The sequence below is a fragment of the Vombatus ursinus genome, unplaced genomic scaffold (assembly GCF_900497805.2).
Source record: "Vombatus ursinus unplaced genomic scaffold, bare-nosed wombat genome assembly UNPS02009975.1, whole genome shotgun sequence".
Taxonomy (NCBI): domain Eukaryota; kingdom Metazoa; phylum Chordata; class Mammalia; order Diprotodontia; family Vombatidae; genus Vombatus; species Vombatus ursinus.
This window is the reverse complement of record NW_020949753.1, coordinates 3,605,321-3,629,215: the sequence shown is the minus strand read 5'-3', so window position 1 is coordinate 3,629,215 and position 23,895 is coordinate 3,605,321. Positions and strand designations below refer to the sequence as shown.

At 37.7% G+C, this 23,895-nt stretch overlaps 1 protein-coding gene across 3 annotated transcripts in view; it reads right to left on the bottom strand.

The window, feature by feature from the left end:
• Positions 1-23,895, bottom strand: part of NFKB1 (nuclear factor kappa B subunit 1) — a 159,354-nt gene that overhangs the window by 69,789 nt on the left and 65,670 nt on the right. For all 3 annotated transcript variants that reach the window (XM_027853362.1, XM_027853360.1, XM_027853361.1), the window contains one exon: positions 23,074-23,172. In XM_027853362.1, the coding sequence (XP_027709163.1) occupies positions 23,074-23,172 (99 nt within the window). The remainder of the gene's footprint in view (positions 1-23,073; positions 23,173-23,895) is intronic.

The following is a 23,895-nucleotide window of genomic DNA, read 5'->3' as shown; positions in this document are numbered from 1 at the left end:
AGACAAAAGAACCCCAACTGGTATCAGTTAAAAAAAACAAAAACAAAAAAACACAAAACATAAAAAAAAACTTTGGTAAAGTACAAGCCTCACATGTTAAAAATTTTTCCTAAATGAAAGGTTTTTTAAATAGGATAAAATTTACATGCATAGACCCAAAAGCTAGCATTATTTGTAATGGAAAAATAACAGTTTTCCAGTAAATTAGAAGCAACGCACAGACGCCTCCTTTCCCCAGCTATTATCTGACACAGTACTAGAAAACCTCTAATATTCTGAATGAATGAATTGCCATAGTAATAAGCCAAGAGAAAGAAATTAAAGGCAGATGAGACCCAACTATTCTTATTGACTAATGAAATAATGATTTGCTTAGAGAAGGTCAGGGAATCAGCAAAAGCTTCAGTACAGTAACATGAACAAGAGCTTCAGTAAATTAACAGGATGCAAAATAAATCCACAAAATCAACAGCATTTCTATATAGTAATAAGAAAATTCAAAAGGAAATGATAGAAAAGGAAGTCCCATTCAAATCAACTACAAAGTTCATAAACTATCTGGAGATATTTTAAAAATATAAATGAAGGGACAGCTAGATGGCGCAGTGGATAGAGCACCGGCCCTGAAGTCAGGAGGACCTGAGTTCAAATCCAGCCTCAGACCAAACACTTGACACTTATTAGCTATGTGACCCTGGGCAAGTCACTTAACCGCAATTCCCTAAAAATAAATAAATGAATAAATGAATGAATGGTTAGGTAGATAAAAAAATAAAAGCACACTCAAGACAAAGAAATACAATTTGAAAACACTCTTTAAAGAAATAATCAGTTACATAATTGGAGGGATATTTATTGCTTTTGATTGGGTCACATCAACATAATGAAAATACTACTTAAAGTAATATATTAGTGCTTTACCAATCAAACCAACAAGAGGATGCTTTATAGAGCTAGACCAAAATAACAAAATTCATTTGGAGGATGAAAAGATCTAGAATCACAAGGGAAATAATGAAAAAAGGAGAAATGGAGGATAAAAAGTAGCATCCTAGGCTCAGATTCTTATAATCTAGCCAATAACTCACAGATGTTCAGATTCCTTAAGAATCTGGCTAACACGGTGGATCTTTGATAAACCTTGTCTTTGGCTGAAAAATAAAATAGCACCCTCGAGCTTGCATTATTCTATAAAGCCTCATCAAATTTATTTTATACTAATATGATTATATGTGTATAGCCTATATCAGGTTGCATGCTGTCCTGGGGAGGGGGAGAGGAGGTGGGGGGGAATTTAGAACTCAAAATCTTATAAAAGTGAATACTGAAAACTAATAATAAATAGTTTAAAAATTATTTTATATGACTAAACGAATACAAAAGTAGATAAACTGAATAGACTAAATAAAGAAGAATAAGAAACAACTAAACTAAATAATCCAGTATCTCATATACCTGAGAATATAAATTTTTTGAGTAAATATTCCACATTTGAGCAGAACTGATGCTTCTCAGCAGCTTCTGCCCACTATACCTACTTCTGCCAAACAGAACAAATCAAATCTCTCTTCTAGGTGACATCTCTTTAATACCTGAAAACAGCAACCATTCCCCCCGCCCCATAAATCTTCTCTTTTTGAAGAAAAGTTTCTCTACTTCTTTGTAATAATCTTCATAAGGCATGATTTTCATTGTGAAGTCTGTGAGCTCATGACACAAACAAGAGACTGATAATGAATATCTATCACTTGAGACCTTTTTCCATCGCTTATATGAACTTGACCCCACTAAATCCTTGGCACCGGTGACTTTCCTGTGATGAATGGAGGCACTGACTTACTCTGTAACCAGTTATTTTGGCTCCCTATCATCTCCCTAACAATGATTACCACTCAACACACCAAGACATGCTCTGGATCCCCGGTCAATTTTATTTCTTGCTTTCTCATTTTCCTTTTGAAAACTCCCCAGCAGGAGGTGATCAAGATCAAGGTGATGGAAGGAGCCATAGGTCTGAAGTAGCTGACCACAAAGTGAAATTTTGAAATCCTGAACAGCTTTACGGAGAAATGTACTAATAGGACAAAATGAAACGTTACAATTGAAAGAACTCTTTAAACTGATTCAAAGAGAGAGTATAAAGCAGTAAACATATTTACGGCATCCTCTAAGAAGCCCAACCTAATTAGGCTAGCCTTTCCAGGTCTCCCTGTCCTACATAATAGAATGTTCTCAGTAGTAACTAAATGGTGTAGTTGATAGAACACTAGGCCTAGAGTCAGGAAGACTCTAGTTTAAATTAGATCTCAGATGTACTAGCTCTGTGACCCTAGGCAAGTCACATAACCTCTGTTTGCCTCAGTTTCCTCATCTGTAAAATGGGGCTAATAATAGCACCTATCTTCTAGGGTTGTTGTAAGAATTAAATGACATAATAATTATAAGGCATTTAGCACAGTGCCTGGTATATAGCAGTTGCTATATAAATGTTAGCTATTATTATTATATTATCTTACATAACCTATGAATTATTTTTCATTTACATTTGAATGTGGCCTGAAGTCAGAAAGGCCCGAATTCAAATCCAGCCTCATATACTTACCAGCTATATGACTCTGGGCAAGTCACTTAAATCTCTATTTGCCTCAGTTTCCTCGAATGCAAAACAGGGATTAATAACAGTACCCACCTCATAGCATTATTGTGAGAATCCAATAAAATAATATTTGTAATGTACTTAGCACAGAGCTTGGTATATAAGAAGCACTTAAAATGCTTATTACATTGCTCACGTGCACCGGTCTTATCTGCAACTATATCTCAAGTTCTTTGAGGTCAAAGATCTTTTTCTGCATCCCTTCCAGGTTGCAAATCTGGATGACTGGATAATGCTGGTATACTCATAACAGCAGTAGGAAGAAAAGAAGGTTGAGGACAGGGGGAGATAATGAGTTCTGTTTTAGACATGTTGAGCTTAAAATTAAAATAAATTTGAAGAGGAGGAAATGCAGCATGTCTAGATTTGGAGGAAAAGAACTTGAATCCTGGATCTGATTCTTACTATCTGTATGTGCTAAGATTTGTCACCACTAAGATATTCAAGAGAACGTGGGGCAGACTTTAAAGGCAATGCCAAAAAACGTTCCGGGAAATGACAACATCACTGGAACAAAGATGCCAAGTACTCTGAAGGGAATGATCCACATTTGGGATATAATTTCAACTATGTTAATTAATCAATTAGTCATGCAACTTCTTGAAATCTTTAATGACTGACAGGGAGACAGACAGGAAGAGAAGAGGTGAGTTCTAGAGGCTGTAAGAGAAAGCATCTCTCAGGTCTGGAAAGGTGAGATTATTAAGTCAGTCAATTAGCATTCAGCGAGCTTCTACCACATGCCAGTCACTGAGGATACAAAAAAAAAAAAAAAGGTAAGAGTTAATCTCTGCCCTCAAGGAGCTCAAAGGGGCAGACATCATGAAAGTAATGACGTATAAAAAAGCTATACATAAATAGTAAACCAACAATAAGAAGACACTAGAATGACTAAGGATAAGTAAAGGCTTTTCATAGAGGGTGGGATTTTAGTTGGGACTTGTTGGAAGCAAAGAAGTGAGGTGAGGTGAGGTGAGGTGAGGACACAGAGTATTTTAGATGAGTAGGAATTCAATTCAATTCAAATTCAGTGGGAAGCTGCCCAGCACAGTGTAGTTGTGCATATTCTCTATTCTCACCTTCCCAATGTTAAGAGGCTAATTTGGTTCTGACCCAGTCTCATTGGAATTAGTGAACTGAAATTCTAATTTAGACTAGCACAGCACTGCCTTGGAAGGCTGGTCTGGTCTTGAGTTGTTTCTGACTTAGACCAACCCTACAAAAACAGGTGAGTGTCTGAAGGATCACCAGCTTGAAAGTCAAGAGATCTGGGTCTAGTCCAGGCTTTGCCAAAATAATTAACTGTGTAATATTGGACAGATCATGCACTTAATGTTGTTAGGTTTGAATTTTTACCTCCATGAGATGAGGGGCTTGTATTTAATGATCTCCAATGGCTCTTCTTGCTCAAAATTCTATAAACCTCAGTATTATTAATTTGCCTAGTGTGAAATAACCATGAGGTTTACAAAAAACAAAAAACGTATACTCAGGCGCATCCTGGGGTATGCTCAGGTCTCTCAGGAATTTAGAAATCAAACTCAATCTTTGGTTGGTCTAGAATAGGAATTTTTGACTGACTGATTTCTGGGATGCATGAATATGTATTTGGGGCTGTGTTTGCAACCAATGTTCACCTCATTGTTAGGATGGAAATTCGCTAGTATATGGAGTTAAGGGAAGGAAGGGTATGAGGTGTTACAAAATACAGAATGCCTTGGACTAGAGATTTCAGGAGTAATTGAGACAGGATTAAGGATATGCAAGAACAGAAGATGGCAGTGATCAGAAGCAACGCTATGAGCTCCTTCTCACTAACAGATCTAGAAAATGCACCAGATGCTAGCTGTGTGACCCTGGACAAGTCACTTAACCCCGACTGCCTCACCAAAAAGCAAAAAAAAGAAAAAGAAAAGAAAAGAAAAGAAAAGAAAAAGAAAAAGAAAATGCACCAGACCAATCCTAATGGAGAAATACAGTCACGGTGAGTCCTCTGTCCAGTCCAGGTCTGCCTAGGGAAAGAGACAAGGAGGTTTGCATACGCTGGAGACACACTGGGCCAGCAGCATGCTTCACAGGGAGCCCTCCAGTGCCCAGGGAGAGGCTATGCACCAGGGCAAGTAGTTCTAGACTAGGGCACTGCAATCAGGACAAGTGCCAATGAGCAGCTTCCTCACCCATGACTCAGTTTTGGTAGCAGGTCCAAGGCAGAATGGGAAGGAGACTGTGCATGGCAGGTAGCAGCATTCCCTGGTAGGATAGTCATGGATGGTGTACAGAGAAATGAAAAAGTTCAGAAATAAGCAGCAGTGTGACTCAGACCTCAGGTGCATAGCAAGGCCTCATTTCCAACTTCTAACCTGGCCTACCGAGGAATAACTAGGGTAAGAATCCCAAACCAAAGGGGAGCCCAAGTTCTTGATATTCTGAACCAGCAGAGCTTTCTAGCTGCCTGAGAGGGGCTGAGTCCAGGAGCAGTCTACTCTCGCTCAGACCCAAACCCAGGTCGGAAACTTGCAGAGCTCAGACCTTGGGGGAAGTAATCACACTTTGCCTGAATCAAACCACTTTGGGAGTCCTGAAAGTCTGCAGGTCTCCAGCCTGTCCCTAAGATTCTTAAATACCAGACCACTCAATACAGCAGAAAGCAGCAACAGGACCAGCAGAAATGCCACAGAGCCCTGCCCTAACATCTGAAGTCAGGAAGTAGGCTGGAAAACAAAAAAGAACGAGCTATGATGGTAGTAGGGACACTAAAGACACAAACACTGAAAAAAATGACTCCAAAACATCTACAAATACTGCTTCAAAGAAAAACACAGGTTGGGCACAAACTCAACTAGAATTCCTGGAAGAGATGATATGAGAGTTTAAAAAGAGTTTTAACTTTTTTTTAAATAAATGGAACGAGAGTACCTGAGGAGAAAATTGGCAAAGAAAGAGAGCAATGAAAGAAAGAAGTAGAAACAGAATTAATAGCCTGGCAGAAGAGGAACAAAACCTTGTCCAACAACAAATGCTATGAAAATGAAAATGAACTATATAAAAGCCAATGACTCCATGAGGCAACAAGTAATATTAAGATAAAGTCAAAAGGCTGAAAAAAATAGAAAAAAAAAAAAATGTAAGGTGTCTCATGGCAAAAACAACTGACCTGGAAAACAGATAGAGGAGAAAAAAAAATTAAGTATCATTAGATTACCTGAATGCTATGACCAAAAAACAGGAGCTGAGATATCATATTTCAAGAAATCTTAAAAGTGCCCAGTTCTCTTAGAACCAGAGGGCAAAGTTGAAAGAGAAAGAACCCACCAGTCACTCCCTGAAACTCAAGAACATTATAGTCAAAATCCAGAGCTTCCAGGTTAAAGAAAAAAACAAAAAACATTGCAAGCATCAGAAAGAAAAAATTTGAGTACCAGGAAGCCATAGTCAGGATGACACAAGATTTAGCAGCCACCACCATAAAGAAACAGAGAACCGAGAATATCATATTCTAGAAGGCAAAGGATATGGGCGTACAGCCAAGAACAAGTTAACCATCAAAACTAAGTATAATGCAGTTGAGACAGCTAGGTGGTGCCATAGCACATACAGCACTGAGCCTAGAGTCAGGAAGGCCTGAGTTTGAATCTAGCCTCAGATACTTATTAGCTGTGTGCCCTGGAGCAACTCAATTACCTCAATTGTAAAATAAGGATGACAGCACCTACCTCTGAGGGTTGTTGTGAAGATCAAAAGAGATAATATTTGTAAAGTGCTTAGAACAGTGCCTGGCATTTAGTAGATGCTATACAAGTGCTTATTCCGTTCCCTTCTATACCTCTCCCTCTCAGTATTGCAGGGGGAAAAAATAGGCCTTAAATGAAAACAGAGGACCAGAGATGCAGAGAAACTTTAAAGTACAATTACAGGAGTGAAGTAAAACATAAAAAGATAAACATGAAGGATTAAACAAGGATAAACTGCATGCATTAAAATACAGGGAGATGATACATGTGTCTCCTCTTATCCCTAACATTATCAGAGTTCATAGAGCTAGTCCAGTTAATAAGACTTGGGAGTGATTCTGTTATGTCTCCATCTATAGAAAAGAATAGAAAAAAAGGGGGAAGAGAGATACACTTGGGGAACCACAGGTACGAAGTCAGGAAAAATTACCTTTAATCAGATATACAAGTACACATTTATACAAATGAGGAGAGGTTGGGCATGGGCTGACGCTTGAACCTCACTCTTATCTGATCCAGTCAAAAGAAAGAAAAATACACACACATACACATACACACACACACACACGCACGCACGCATGGAGAATTGGGTAAAGAAATATATTTCATTCAACAGTAAAATAAGGAAAGGGGAGGAGAGGGGAAAGGGAATTAGAGGGTGGGCAGATTAAGGGAAGGATTAGTTCTAAGAAGAAACAAATTCTAAGGCTGGACAAAAACATTTATAGCTCTTTTTCAGGTGGCAAAAATGGGAATCTGAGAGGGTCCCCATAAATTTGGGAATGGATGCACAAGTCAATATAGGAGTGTGATAGAATAGCATTGTGCTGAAGTCTTAGCATAAAGACCAACCAGGATTCCAGAGGATTTATGACAAAACATCAGCCCATCTCCTGATAGAGAGGTGAAGGACTCAGAATGCAGAATGAGACAAATCTTTTTAGGACAGAGCCAATGTGGAGATCATTATGACTGACCATACATGTTTGTAATGGATCTTGCTTTTCTTATGTTCTCAATGAGGTAAAGGGTTAGAATGGGAGGGTAAGAAAGCTGATCTTAGCTAATTTAAAATGATATATGTGTGTGTGTGTGTTTATATATAAAAGAAAAGTTGAGAACCCTGATCGATACAATAATCAACCACATTTCCTAAGGACTCATGATGAAATGTGCTGCCCATCTCCCAACAGAGGTGACAGACTCAGTGCAGATAAATACGTGTATTTAAAAAAAAAAAAAAACACTGCATTGAGAAATTCTGTTTTGCTTGACTGTACATGTTTGTAATAGGAGTTTTGTTTTTCTTGCTTTCTCAGTGAGGGGCAGAAGGGAAGGACATGGGAGGGAGAAAAGTCTGACCTTTGAACATAAAATAAAATGTAATTTGAAAAGATATGCAAGAATGGAAGATGTCAAAAAGCCAAGCCTTGCCCCAAACTGAACAATGGTTTGGGAGGGAAATCAGGGTCCTGTATAAAGGAGGTGTTCTATGTTTAGGGGATGACATTGAGCCCTTCAAGGATGGAGAATGGAGGAATATCAAGAAGAAAGTTTACCAGAACAGGGTAGAGAGTACTAAAACTTCTTTGGGAAGCAGTTTCAAACAAGTCTTCTAAGTGACAATTAGTAATTTCACGTTGTTTGCATATGCATACTGACAAATTCACAGGATTAGGTTTCATAGCTCTGCCCAGGGCTAGAAGACTTTAAGTTTACTTCAGGGAAATATAACTTTATCCAATAATGGTCCAAGATCATAAATCTAAAGGCTGATGGGAATTCAAAGACCACCTAGTCTATCTCCCTTGTTTTATGGATGAGGGAACTGAAGCCCAGGGAGGTTGTGAGTGTTGTGCCAAGTTACACAAGTAGAAAGAAAAACAGGATTAATTCATCAGAGGCAGGATTTGAATTCAGATCCTCTGACTTCAAAACCAGCGTTTTCCAACTAAAGTTGTTTTGTTTTGTTTTTAACATAAATTGTTTAAAAGATTGGAGTTTGGAAATTTAAAAAAAATCTAGTATGTGAAATCTAGTCCAATCAAATGTAGGAATAAACAGTAATTCAGAAGTAGAACTATATAGAATTCTTGGTTTTCCTGCTCCTGACTTCACTGATATTTGTTCACCTCTTTTTACTGGCAGCTCTCTAAGTGGGGAGGAAGAAGAAAATGTAACTCTCAAGTCTCCCATCAATCACACCCCCACACCAAAAGCCAGGAGACTTTTTAGATTGCTTGCAGCAACATGCACTTCTATAGGAAAAATTACCTTGACAAAAAGTGCTCCATTTAACTACTGGTAGTTGAAATGAGATAGGTGTCAGATTGGCACATTCAATCAGCTGTTGTTGGTTTTTCCCTTATTGCCCTGAATCACTAAATCAGTTCCATTTAAATGCCCCCCCACCCTCAATTCCCCCAAAAAAGATTGCAGCCAGATAATTAAAACTGGTGTAACATCTGAACGAAGTTGTCCGAGGACCCAAACAGTGCTACGTGAGACACTTCATGGCTGGGGCAATTCAACCAGCCTTTAACCTTTGTCAGCCCAAGACAATAGTACTTTATATTAATGATGAATGTTTCCACTGGTGGCCTTGAGCCCAGACCTTTCTTTTCTCATCAAAGAAAAATCCTTGCTGATCCAGACGTTTCAGTCAAAACCTCGTTGCTCAACATGCAGCTTTGACTACATGCGGGACTGCGATATAGGCTAGCTTTTGGAAGACTCTTAGCTATAATAAGCCATATAGAGATAAATCGTGATTTCAAAGCATAATTCATACACTATGTTTAATATTTATGCCAACAGGAAAAATGTAAATGGGCAAGCATTTATTACTTCACTATTTAAATGATGCTGACATGCTCATTTTTGCTGTGCTGAGCCTTCTTCCAAGCTCCAGCAGGGTCAAACACCTACAGCAGCCCCCAGGTTATGGCACAAACCCCTCAGACTGGTCACATAGGGTTCCAGGTCCCTTTAAATACAGACTAGGAAGCTGGAGTTTCTAAGGCATCACTGGCTCTCCTTAACTCTCTAGGAGTTCACCCCCATGATGAGGCAGGCAGTTTGATGCTGATAATAAAACTCAAACATGACTTTCGGGAAAGAGAGAGAAGTGAGCCTTTCCTGGCACACCTTGCTGAGTCAAAGGCAGGCAGCAACAAGCCATGGCCTAGAGGAAGCCGAATGTGTTTATTCACCAGCCTCTCCCATCAGGTGTTACCATAAAGAAATTAGTGTACAGGGAATATCAGCTGCTATTAAAGGGGATTTTGAAGAGGAAAATAATAGAGTCCATTAAAAAAGGTTAACAGGATTTTAAAAAAAAGATATGAAGTTTAAAACTTTCTGTTCACTCATTTTCCCCCTGTGTACTGTTTCTCTACAGTGTATACCCTACATAGGGTCTTTCTATTTTGTATCACGAACCCTTTGATAGTCTGGTAAAGTTTATGGACCCCTTTTCAGCATAATGTTTTAAAATGCATAAATTAAAATACATAAGACTATAAAAGAAACCAACTATATTGAAATACAGTTATCAAAATATTTAAAAAACATAAACAACCCTAGTTCACAGGCCTCAGGTTAAGAACTCTTGTTCTCTGTAGGGAGGGCTAAGCAGAAAGAACATTATCCATCTCTTTCCACAGCCTGGAAGGGAGGCATTATGTACAGTAGGAAGAGAGAGGCCTAGATTAAAACTGGGAGAGGGTAGATGTATTTAAGAGTTCTTCAGGGAGATTAAAAGAGAGCTCGCCCTGTAGCCAGAATATCACTACGGAAAATGGGACCAGTAAGTCCGGTTGAGGAATTAGGGTTAAAAATGGAATTAAATCTCTAACCTACAAAAATCTCCCTAAGATGACATTTCAGAGACCCAGCTAATAAATCATTTAGCTAAACTAATAAGATACTCTTTTCTTCCTTTTTCTCAGCTCCGTACAGGACAGTCTAATGAGTTGGCTATGGAAAGATCAGTCCTAAAATCTCAATAATTGAGAGCGAGCTCAGGGAGAAAAGACCACAACAGTGTGAATGCCATAACACAAAGTAAACATCCATGTGAACACAACGACAACAACAACAACAACAACATAATAATAATAATAATAATAATAGTTATATTTACATGGAGCTTAAAGGTCTGCAAACCATTTTATACACCTTGTCTCATTCAATCTTCACAACAACCTGGTGAAGCAGGTGCTATTTTTATGCCCATTTTATAGATGAGGAATTAAGAACTAAGTGCCTTGTTTAGGGTCACAAAGCTCTAAGTGTCTTACCCAGAATTCTGGCGCAGGGTTTCCTGAATTCTAGCACTCTACGCACTACAACAGACAAGTGGGAGAGCAAGTATGGCGGAAGAGAGAGACTAGAGAAGATCTCCACAACTTCAGGCTGAAAAATAGCTGTCTAGAACGGTACTTTACATAATTATGAGGAATTGGGCTTCTAGAAAAATAAAAGTAAGAGGATGTAAGTCATGTTCGTCAGGTACCAGCACCAAGAGGGAAGTAGCAAAGACGGAGGCAAGAGTGGCGAGAGATAGACAGAGACAGAGATAGAGAGGGAACGACAGATAGGGAGAGACAGAGACGAAGAGAGAGAGATAGAGACAGACAGAGAGGCAGAGACAGACAGAGAGAAAGACAGAGACAGAGATAGAGAGAGAAAGACAGACAGGGAGAGGCAGAGAGACAAAGACAGAGATGGAGAGAGAGAGAGTGACAGAGCGAAACACAGAGACAGAGAGAGAAAGACAGAGATAAAGACAGACAGGGAGAGACAGACAGAAAAAGACAGAGAGACAGAGACAGACAGAAAGACAGAGATAGAGAGAGAAAGACAGGCAAGGAGAAAAGACAGAGAAAGAGAGAGAGAGAGAAAGAGAGAGAGAGGAGTCAGACACAGAGACAGAGGCAGAAAGAGACAGAGAGACAGAGGAGAAGAGAGACAAAGAGAAGGGGAGAGAGGAGGAAGGAAAGTGAGACACAGAGAGAGAGAGATAAAGACAACGCAGAAGAGAGGTAGAAATACACATTCACACATACCAAGAGGTGCCAGTCATTGCCACCCACACGCTTCCCCCGACCCTGCACTTGGAGGAAGGGGACTACAGAGGCAGCTGCCAGCACTGTCTAAGTCCCCACAAGCTGGAGTGGTCTGGAATTGAGAGGCATCCAGAGCCTTGCTCCTCCTAAGGCCACCACTGCCGTCACTGTGTGTCCCCCCAACTGAATGAAAGAACGGCTGAGCTGTCTCTGTGAGCTTCCCCGGGGGCTGAAGCAGACAGGGACTGTGTATCTGCCTGAGATTCTCAGGCCTCAAATGATATCAGGTGCTTATTATATGTAAAGCCTTTCTGCAAACATTTCAGGACTACATAAAGACGGGCTCTTATGATTTCCCCATCACTAGGAGTGAGGACAATGAGGAAGCAGGAAGAGAAGGTCTGGGATTAGGGGGAAAAAAGATCTGAGAAGGAAAGCCTGTTGTGCCTCTAGGTAGATCAAGGAAGGAGGAGAAGGAGAAGAATTGGTAATGGAAACCTTATAGGCCCTAGGAGTTCAAACCCATCTTTTTAGAGTTGAGTGAGAGACAGAGAGGTGAAGTCACCTGGCCAGACAGTGTCACAGATCTGGTAAACGTCTAAGGCAGGATTTGAGCCCGGGTCTTCTGCCGGGCTTCAGCCAATACTTGGCTGATGCCCCTCCTCCCTATCTGGGGAGGGTGGAAAAGAACACAGATTAGATGTCCACACATCTCAAATCCAGAGTCAACAGCCTTGGTTATTTTTTTTCCTTTAAATCTATTAATGAAAAAATAATCATTACAAACACTGAGAAGAAAAATAAAACATTGAATGATGACTAAGTCAAAGAGAATATCTCACTGAATAAAGAAATTCTATAACATATAAAACTAAAAAACAAAAATAACACTAGAGATAAAAAAAATTGGAAAATGATAATGATTAGGTCTATGATTTCATCGCTACTTACTGTATGTAAAATTTTACCTCTATCACTGAAGACTGTGAACCTTCCCTACAAGTTATAATCTTAGAGAGTTTCCCAGAGCACTCAGTTGTTAAGTGACTCGTTCAAGGTCATATAGTCAGTATGTGTCAGAGGCTGAATTTGGACTCACCCAGCCCAGCTCTTTGAAAGGTATAACACACTACCTTTCAATAGGATCACACTAGGGCTAGGAATAAACAAGCATGTTAAAAGAATGAAAGGAAAGTTTAATTTTGGGGGAGAGGGGAAGGGTGAAGGCAAAGGAATAGGAACTGATCAAAATAACAAAACAAGAAATAAAAATCAATAAAAGTAGAAAAAGGTAAAATAACCAAGCCAAGCAAATCAATGGTGAGTGAGAATAAAACTGAAAAACAAACTTAGAAAGTAATAGAAATTTTAAAAAATCAATAGCAGTGCTCGGTGAAGTAATAGAAGTGAGGATAAGGAAATCAGACTTTAGATTAATAAGGTTCTTGCAGGTCATTCAAGAAGAAAAAAAAGAGCTGGATTCTATATACTTGTATAATTGAATAGAAATTGTATGATAGAAAGAATAACTGTAGAAAATCCCCCAGAGTGGGCAAGAACAAGTATTCCTTCACTGGGGAGAATCCACAGAACTTGTCATGGAGAAGGTCAAAATTCAAGGGTCCAAAACACACAGAGATCAAATGTCAAAAGGATAAAAGCAAAGATATGAACTACACTGAAGGCTACTAGGTACATTTTCACCAGATCTTTCCGTGATTAAATTGGAAAGTTTCTTCAAAGTATTGCAATAACACAGGAAAGTAAGCAAAATTTGTGTGTATATGCATATACACGTATGTATGTATATTTATATATGTACATACACATGTATAATATACACATTTTTAAAGCATAAAATCAAACTAAAACATTACACGTCATTCAGAATGTGCCAGAAGTTCTCCACTTCACATGTTTTTGTTGACTTCTCATTACTCTGGCTTTCATCTTATCCTTCACTCTTAGAACATGACCAACCATCGGTCTTCAGAAAATGGATGGAGAGCAACAAATGGGTGTGGGACAGAACAGATCCGCTTGGATTTCTATGGTGATCTGTACTCCATGGGTCAGCGAGGTGAGCCAGTGGATAGAAACTAAGTGGTTACCCAAGATCACAGAGAAGGTTAGCCTTCAAAGTCCCAGTCAAAGGTCACCTCCTTCCTGAAACCTCCCCTGATTGTACCCAGCTGAGGTCCTGGCCAGCTAGGTAGCACAGTGCATAGAGTGCCGGGCCTGGATTCAGCAAGACTCATCTTCGGGAGTTCAAATCCGACCTCAGACGCTTACTAGCTGTGTGACCCTGGGTGAGTTACTTAACCCGGTTTACCTCGGTTTCCTCATCTGTAAAATGAGCTGGACAAGGAAATGGTAAACCACTCCAGTATCTTTGCCAAGAAAACTCCACAAGAATTGAACAGTCAGACACGACTGAAAATGACTGAACAGCAACACGCGTTAACTAAGTATATCTCTGATGAAAAAAAAGAAAAATGAACAGGGAGGACTTCATAGCCAATTTTCCATAACAGACTACATTTTTACAGTTCCACAACTGATTGACAACTATGGAAAATGTATCCTATTATGCCTACTCTTTGTTGATTAAAAAAAAATCTAGGGGCAGCTAGGTGGCGCAGTGGATAGAGCAACGGCCCTGGATTCAGGAGGACCTGAGTTCAAACGTGACCTCAGACATATAACACTAGTTGTGTGACCCCAGGCAAGTCACTTAACCCCACTGCCTTGCCCCCTATTAAGTTAAAAGAAGATATTTAAAATAAACTCAAATACTGGTTTACCAAAACTTAGAGGATATTGCCACAGAAACTTTTGGAGATAAATTTATAGTTCTGAGTGTCTATATTCGTAAGTGAAAAAAAGAATGATTTACATCAATTACGTCTACACCTCAATACATTAGAGAAAGAACAAACAGAAAGGAAAGTACAAAAAAAGACACAAATGATAAAAACAGAAATTATGTTTTAGTTTTCTATTTTATTGAACTGACAAATAAAGAGCTTTTTTAAAAAAAATCAGAAAAAGCAACAGGCCATTAGCAAATTTAATTACAAAGGGGGACCAAAAAAGTATCAAAATTTAAAACGAAAAAGGAAAAACTACAATTAATACAAAAGAAATTAACTATATCATCAGAGAACGAATACATCTAAGGTATTAAATGAAACTGATAAAAATTCACAAAAACACAAAATTACAACAACTGACATATAATTGAAAAAAATAACAAACATCTCAATTTCAAAGGAATTAGACATAAAAAATTATCCTTCAAAAAAAAATATGCCCAGATTTTTCCACGCTTTCAAAGAATAAACAAATAAATAAATAAATAAATAAATAAATAAATAAATAAATAAATAAATACTACATAGGTTATTTTTGAATAGAAAGATGTTATGCTCTCGGGTACTTTACAAGATATTACAAGCTGATTGAGACAATACTTAAAAAAATCAATCTTACTAATTAATGTAAAGATACAGAAAAGCTCCAAATTAAAACACATCATTCATTTGAGATAGAAATACTAAAAACAACAAGAAACCTAAAGAGAAAATTTTCAGCAATGAGCTAACATGAAAGAATTGTCACTAAAAACAGGTATAAAACAAAGCATTGCTATCTGATGTGATTATCAGAAATGCTAAGAATAGTAAGACAATAAAAAGAAAATCAAGGAATGAAGACAGGTAGCAAAAATATCAAAATATAATCTGAAAATATTCTGATTATTCCAAAATCAGTTCATTTGCTTAGCAGAGTGCCTATCACATAGCAAGCCCCTAATAAATGTTTACTGATTGATTAATTCACTAAAAAAGGAGACAATTAGGCAAGGATAAATGATAAATCTTCAAAAGAATCATTCATATGTAAAACTTATGTATACGTTAATTTCAAAATAATTTACAGCAGAAAAAAAAACTAGAAGAATCCATTTACTTAAACACAGTATAACCCAATAATAACTTTTAAATTACACTGATGGAAATGAAGGAAGCTCTAAATAAGTGAAGGTAAATTCAGTGTTCACAGATGGGTTGGCATAACACAATGGAGTAAAAATACTGAAATTAATTTTAGATTTAGCATAGCACCAATAAAAATACTAATGGGTTTCTTTAGAGAACCGAATAGAGCAATAATAAAATTTATATGAAAAAACAAAGGGGGACATCAGAGGAAAAGGCCAAACCTCTCATATTATAAAGCATAAAACAAAGAAGCCATTGCCTACACTATCTTTTCACTAAGCACAAAACAGAAAAGCAGACTAATGGAACACAATGGAGATCTCAAAAATATAAACAAATATACAGAACACAATGAAGTCTCATAAAAATAAGTGAATATACAGAACCCTATAGGAAATAAAAACTGGGGAAAGGATATATTGCTATATGCTCTTGGGGAAATTTTCTGGCAATATGGTAAAAAATAATTTTTAATTTTTAAGTTCTCATTTCGTATCATATATGCAATAAAATATTAATGAAAGAATTATGAGGAAAGCTGTAAGAAAATGGAATTTTGTAAGTATGAAAGGGAGATACATTTTTATTTATTAAACAAATACAAGAAATTGGGGGCAAAAAATGGATTTTATTACCTAAATTTTTTTTTATTCTCTATAGCAGCATTAAAAAAAAAAGGAAAATGGATAGCCTTTTAAAGTCTACAGCAAATGTAACATATAAAAACTAGAAAATCAATCAGAAAGCATTTATTGAATATCAGACAACGTGCTAAGTGCTTTACTAAGTGCTACTAAAAACAAACAATCCCCCCCCCAAAAAAACTCCTAAGAATAATCCCTGATTTCAGACACTGATACAAATATCCAAAGGGAAGATTTATTCCCCATTAATAAATGTTCAAAGAAGATGAACAAGAAACTTATAAAATATGATTCAATAGATTCAAATATTATAAACAAATCACTTAAAAATATTCAATCTCACCAATATAAAAAGAAATGCCAAAATTAAAGCAGCTTTGAATTATTTCTTTATATCGAAAAACTTGACAAATTAACTAAAAAATGACAAAACTGAAAGGTGGTAGGAGTTTTGAGAAATAAGGACATTTGTATATTGTTAGGAGAATTGCAAATTGGATGACTTTGTGAAAAGAAGTCTAACAATCATGTAAGAACTACACACCCTCTGAATCAATAATCCTATCCTTGGTAATGTATTCTAGAGGTATTATCAGAGAGAGGAAAAGGGAACTATTTGTTGAAAGCTATTTCTAGCTGTATTATCTAGGCTGGATATTTGTCAGGGGTATCAACAGAGATTATTCCTATTACAGGAAGGTCACGGATTCAATGATCACTGAGGCCTCTTTCATCTCTTAAGATTCTGTGATTAAGTTTTAGAGTCTGAAGGAAACCCCTTCATGTTACAGCTAAGGAGACAGAGGCCAGAAGTATAGTAACAGTGAGTTAGTTATTGAAGTTAGTATTACAGTTCCAGGTTTCCTGGCTCTCCAAGGGTGTTCTAGATCAAATCAGACCTGAAAACTTAAATTTCAATGTGAATATTTACACCTCGATTTATTGTTCTGTTGGGGGTCTAGACTTAAGAAAGTGATGGAGAAAATGTTAACAAAGCAGGTAAGACTGAAAAGTATACCATGACTATATTCTCCTCCATCAAAGCTGGTTGTTAAACATTTACCAGCAGATTACCAACACTTTCCACTACACAGAACTAGTAGGGGAAGATCATGTACACAAATAACTCTAATAGGAGTTAGAAAAAAAATATAAATGAGAATTCCTTTTCTGGACATCTGGAAGCCATGGAGCACGCCTTCAGTCAACAGTCAAAGTCAACAAGCATTTTTTAAGTGCCTATTGACTGACCTCCACTTTTGTTTGGAATTGGAAGTCTCACTCTTTGGACGCTGGGCTCTGATAGATGAGCATTTTAACGTGTTTTGCTCACTTTCTAGCCCACTCCCTCATTCTCTATCTCCAGGCCATGCTAACAGCAAACAAATCAACCTTTCCATGCCAATCAACTACCCTACTGCTCCTGTCCTCATTTCTTCAGATTTCTCTGCCCAGAATGCTCCTGCCTGCCCACCACACTCCCCCATGTGGGCTCTCTTCTCTTATCACAATTTAAGCTGCCTGAGGTCAGGGAATACCTTGCTTACTAGCCTGTAATTCTGTTCCTAGTGCCTGAGAAATTGCCTAGCACATTTCTTGATGTTATTCAGTCACATCTGACCCTTAATGACTCCGTGGACCCTAGTATTCCAATACTGTTCAGGGGCTTTTCTTGGCAAAGATACCAGAGTGGTTTGCCATTTTCTTCTCCAGTGGATTAAGGCAAACAGAAGTTAAGTGACTTGCCCAGAGTCACACAGCTAGTAAGTGTCTGAGGTCGCATTTGAACTCTGGTCTTCCTGACTCCAGGCCTAGCACTCTATCTACTGAGATACCTAGTTGCCTCTTGCCTAGCATATAGTAAGTGCTTAATAAATGCTCCTTTCTTCCTTCATGCTTCCTCTCTTTTTCTCCCTTCCTTCCTTTCTTCTTTCTTTTCTTCCTACATGATCACTTCTTGCCTATATTATTCGATAGCCTTCTAATGGATCTTCTTACCTCTAATCCCTCCCGTGTCATAAATATACACTAAAAAGTTCCATCAGATCAGTAGTCCTAATAGATACATCTGATAATCTGACTCATCTAATCTGAAATTTTCCAATGATTACCCAGGAAGTAGAAAAAAATCCAAGTTCTTAAAGTTAGGATTGGGGGCAGCTAAGTGGCCCAATGGATAGAGTGCCGACCCTGGAGTCAGGAGGACCTGAGTTCAAATCTGGCCTCAGATACTTGACACTTATTAGCTGTGTGACCCTGGGCAAGTCACTTAACCCCAATTGCCTAAAACAAACAAACAAAAATATCTAATTAAAGTTGGGATTCAAGGCACTTTACAACCTAGCTCTAAGCTACCATTCCAGTCTCATCTCTATCTCTGTCTCTTTCCACATACAAACACGTATGCATATACATATACATATACACACATATTGCACCTGTCTTCCAGTCAAACTGCCATATTCTGAAAATCCCATGCTTTCCCACCTCCATACCTTTGCTTATGCTCCTTCCTATGCCCAGGCTCTCCCTCTCTGTCAGATGACACCCTCCTTTTCCTTCAAGGCTCAGTCCAAATACCACTTTTCCCATTGGTCCCAACCCTGATTTTCTCAATCAGAAATGCATAAAATATTTTTCTAACCTTTCCAAACAACTGCTTTACCTCTCTTTTACATTTTTTTCATAATTCTAGTTAGTTTTATTCGTTACGGACATGACCTGTCCCTTCTACTACATGTGAGCTCCTTGTGGGCAGGGATCATGTTATCTATTTTTTATACCCTTACTGAAGGAGGAGTTAGTCTCTTTTGTGCCATGGACCCCTTTGGCATGTGGTGAAGCCTGTGGACCCCTTCTCAGAATCATGTTTCTAAAGGCATAAAATAAAATACATAAGATTACAAAGGAAACCAGTTTTAAAGAAATAGAATTATAATATGTGTGTATATATACATATATATACATGTACATATACATATATACACATGTACACATATATATGCATATACATATACATATACATATACATATACATATACATATACATATACACATATACATCTTAACTTCAAGGACCTCAAGTTAGGAAAGCCTGCCCTAGCACAGCATCTTACATAGAATGGGTAAAATATAAATGTTTACTGCATTGGCTTAAGATCATTTTTATAGGAATGTTCACATATACACTGTAAAACTGGAAGGCTTATCCACTAATCCCAGCTTAACCCCTTTCATGCCACATGACCTTGGACAAATCACTTAATTAGAGCCTCACTCTCTTCAACTGTAAAAAGGCAAGAATCAGTTCCTACTTTGACTGAATCTTATCAAAGAATGAAAAAAAGTCTGTGAAAACTGCAAAATGCTACAACAATGTAAGGCATTGTTATTTGACTAAAGAAAAAAGAGAAATGACTCTGAAAGTTTGAACTTACTAAGGGGGCCATATTACAATGGGAATTAGGATGTAATTTTCCTACATGTAAAGGTGCCACGCCCCACCCATGTCAATTTCCTGTTGGGATGGGTGATGGCAAGGCCAGGGGGTAGGAGGGGCCACAGTACACCAGTTCCCTTCACAAACTAGGCACTGCCTTTTTTCTACTGTTCTGGGAGGTTCCTTCCAAATGATCGGCCATTTCAGATACTTGACAGCCAGCTCTTGGTCTACACTTTCACTTTCTCTTTGGCTCTGGTTTTTTAACTGAAAACAAAACACCCACCCACCCTCTCCTCCCTAAAAAAAAAAAAAAGTGTAATGAAAATGGAAAATATCACAGTTCAGGCTTTCATTGCACATTAAAGAAATAGGTGATATAAGAAACTGTTTGAGTATGGGAGCATCACACAATATGAAAGTATCATATATTTTTTTGTGTGTGTGCTTTTTTGTCCTTTGTCTTCCCACTTAGTACTATTCAGTTTCTCTGAGTTTTCACAGAAACTTTAGTTTTAGCTGGGACACAATGCTGTCCAGAGAGTGCCTAATGATGATACAGATATATAATATATAATTTTATATATATATATATACATTTATAACTATATAATATAGAATTATTAACCAGTGAAAATGCACTATTACATTCTAAAAAATAACTCACATATATCATTTACTATGTGCCTGGCACTGTGCTGCTAACAAGTGCTTTACAATTACTAACTCATTTGAGTCTCACAAGAACCTTGCGAGGTAGGTACTGCTATTATGCCCATTTTTCAGATGAGGAGAGTGAGGCAAACAGAAGCTAAGTGACTGGCCTAGAGTCACACAACTAAGTGTGATCCAGGGCCAGATTTGATGCTCTGTATTCTATGTAGAATGTATTCTCTGAAGTCTTAGAATGAATGGATATACTTTTAAAAGTATGCCAAGGAGTTCTTTTTTTGTCCCTCTCTCGATGCCTACTACAATAAGCTCAATAAATATCTGGTGAAAGAAAAATACTCTATATACAAATGATTATGAATAGGATGAGGATCCTGCCAATGCCTGGCATTGCTCAGACACTGAGGGTTTCCTTTTTTCACTCTATCCTTGCAGATCATCACAATGAAAAGAATGAAAACAATGAAAGAAGGCTAACTTTCAGATGAAAAGACACGAAGTGCTCTTTGTAGATAGCATCTTCATCTCTTCTTAAAAAGAACAGCTTATGGAAAGAGCCATTCTCTCCACCCCCACCCTCCTAGAAAGCTGTATCCTAGATTCAAAATGGAATTGTTTCTGATAGCTGTTATAAACAGAAGTATTTAGAATTCTACTGACATCTGCAATAGGCAACAAGGATGGCTTGCAATTCGATAGCAGGGTCTACCTAATTCAGTGCCTTCCAGACGGAAGGTGCTTAACAAAAGTGAACAGTCCTATTGTTCACCCTAAAAATCCCTCCTTTTCCTGAAAAGTATATACTAGCTGATCAATAAATGTTTATTGGGTGAATTAGTTAGTTGAGTGAATTAGTGAATAGTTGAGTGAATTAATAAAGCTACAGCTAACCCTAATTCCAATGGTCAACCTTCCCTCTAGCTTTTAAGTCATGCACAGATGACTGCATCGTATGGTTAGATGTCCAAGTCACATGACCAACATCCTATGAACACTGAGCATGTGTACATTCACAGAGAGTATCAAATATATAGCAAATTAATTATTTTAATTACTAAATTAAACATTAATCATCACAGTCATTACTGTACTACATGGTAATTACACACAAGTAGTAAGCAATTCACATAAATGACTCTAATTAGCATTGCTTTTGTATTGCCAAACAAAATTTTTAGTTTGGTGGGGTTTTTTTTCTAATTTCTATTAGCTCTCTGGTATCTAGTTCTGGGTTTGACATCAGTTTCCTCTGACACCACCTTTGCAGTTATTGTCATACGGACACACATGTTAGAAATCAAGATTCTTACCATCTGATAACTGGGATTGCTAGCTCTCAAACCAAGCCCATGGGCTCAGTTTTCCTCTGATCCTCATGCTTCAGTTGGGATTCTTCTACTCGCTCTCCCTTCCCCCAACCACTTGAGAGGTCCTTGGGTAGCACCCTAATCATTCCCTGTTCCTGTTCTATCCTGAATGCTGAAGGAACTGAGACTCAATGGAAAAACTGGGCAATGAGGCTTTAAACTGCCCAAATTGGAGACCCCAGCCTCATTGCCATTCCTAAAATTCCTTTAAAACAGGGTTTCTTAACCTGAGGACCGGGAACTTGTTTCTTGAATATTTTCATAACTTTCAATTTCAATAAAATCAGTTTTCTTTAACAACATTCTGAGAAGAGTTGTATTAATTTCACCAGACTGTCAAAAGGGTCCATGAAACAAAAAAAGGTTAAGAACTCTTGTTTCATAAATTTATAAAAATATGTAAAGAAATTCTTGTTTTATAAAATTTATAAATATCATTCCATAATTAGAGAAAAGAGGCTCAAAACATTCAAATGTGACCAAGAAAGTGAATGGTATGAATGAGCTTTGGCTAACAGGATAAATGATACTGTAAGATCCTTACTTAACTTGAAGGAAGGGTAGGGGTGGGGTCAGAAGGCAGAGGGGCATTGAATACATAGAAATGAAGGCTTGAGGACAGAATGCCACTGACAGAGGAAACTTGCAAAAGGAATTAACTAGATTAGAGACTTGCTTCTCCACTTGAGGTTTTTACTGAGTGCTTTTCCAAAAGGAAAAGTATTTTATGTTCTGGAAACTCAGATGATAATCATAAGTGCTGTTCTTAAATTATGAAACAAATACCAAAATTTTCAAAATGACTCCAACAATTTGGTATTATGCCCACTGACTCAGATTAATACCACCAGCATCAGAAAGAAAAGACACCCACAAAATGAATAAAGTAAGATGCTATTGTCTTATTATGAAAATAAGACAAATTAATTTTTATGAAAGTTAACAACCTTAATACAATCAAGGAATATTAGGATATATGGATGATAAGACTAAAATTCATGTGATATAAGTCGTTACTTGTTTAGGATGTCCTTTTCAATAAATATTTGCATTTATGTCACTGAATCTCTATGGTGAAAGTGTAAAGGTCAAGATTTTGCTCCATAAATGTGAAGGCAGTGCTAACCTATGCAACTCAATAAAGTACATTTTCTTACACTAATTATACTATTTTTAAGATAACTGAAAACCACTGAAATTGAACAAAGTGAAAATGTATTCATAACCAAAATAATATAAATGATCTAAAAACCACACTTAATGGAAATACTAATAACATTTTTACATCATCCTCCTTTAACAGAATATAAGTCCTAGATGTCACCAACCACCTTTGTTTTAAGCAAAATTTTTATGTGGACAGATAAGAGTAAGTATTTGGCCTGTTGCATTTTAAGAAGACCAATCCCTGTTTCTGCTCACAGGTCATCAAATCTCCCAGAATTAACAACCACAAGGCATAATCTGGTAGTAAAAGAACCACAAACTTACTTTAACTTGTGGGTATGATTTCTTGTTCTTTTCACTAGAAGCACCAGGAAGTCCTCCATGGGATGGTCCTTCACACACATAACGGAAACGAAATCCCCTCTGCAAAGATTAACATAAAACAAACTGTTGTAAAAAAATGCTGATCTAAAGAATTACGACAACAGGTAAAAAAAACACTTTAAGGTTCTTATGGCAATTGACTACAAGTGGGAAGTGACAAGAAAATTTATAATCATGATTGCTTAACTTGGTTGTTGTCCTTAGTTTTGGAAGAGGACCAAAATGGCATCACTATGCTACAGTCAAGTTTTAGTGTGTCCGACTATGGGTGATCAGACCTATTCAAGCTTGGAACGCTCTACCACAGGTTGGGCACAAAGAGTTCACGTGAACATCTGGGGCAAATTCTCTAAGTCTGCACATCTTGAGTTTCTTTTGAGCGACTTCAAATTCTGTTTCGCTCGTAGAGCACAACACCTTCTCTGATGTGGGCACGCCATGCTGAGCGGACTTGTGCCAGTGTCTCCCATGTCACCAAATCAATTCCAAAGTTCTTAGGAGAGACCTTAGGAGTCTCCTTGTATCACTTCTTCTGACCACCATGTGAACGCTTGCTCTGTGTGAGTTCTCCACAAAATATTCTTTTTGGCAAGCGTGTGTTTTCCCTTCAAACAATGTGGCCAGCCCATCGGAGTGACGCTCTCTGAAATAGAGTTTGAATGCTTGGCAGTTTAGTTCGAGAAGATCTCAGTGTCTGGTACCTTATCCTGCCGGCTGATCTTCAGAATCTTCCTAAGATAATTCAAACGGAAGCAATTCAAT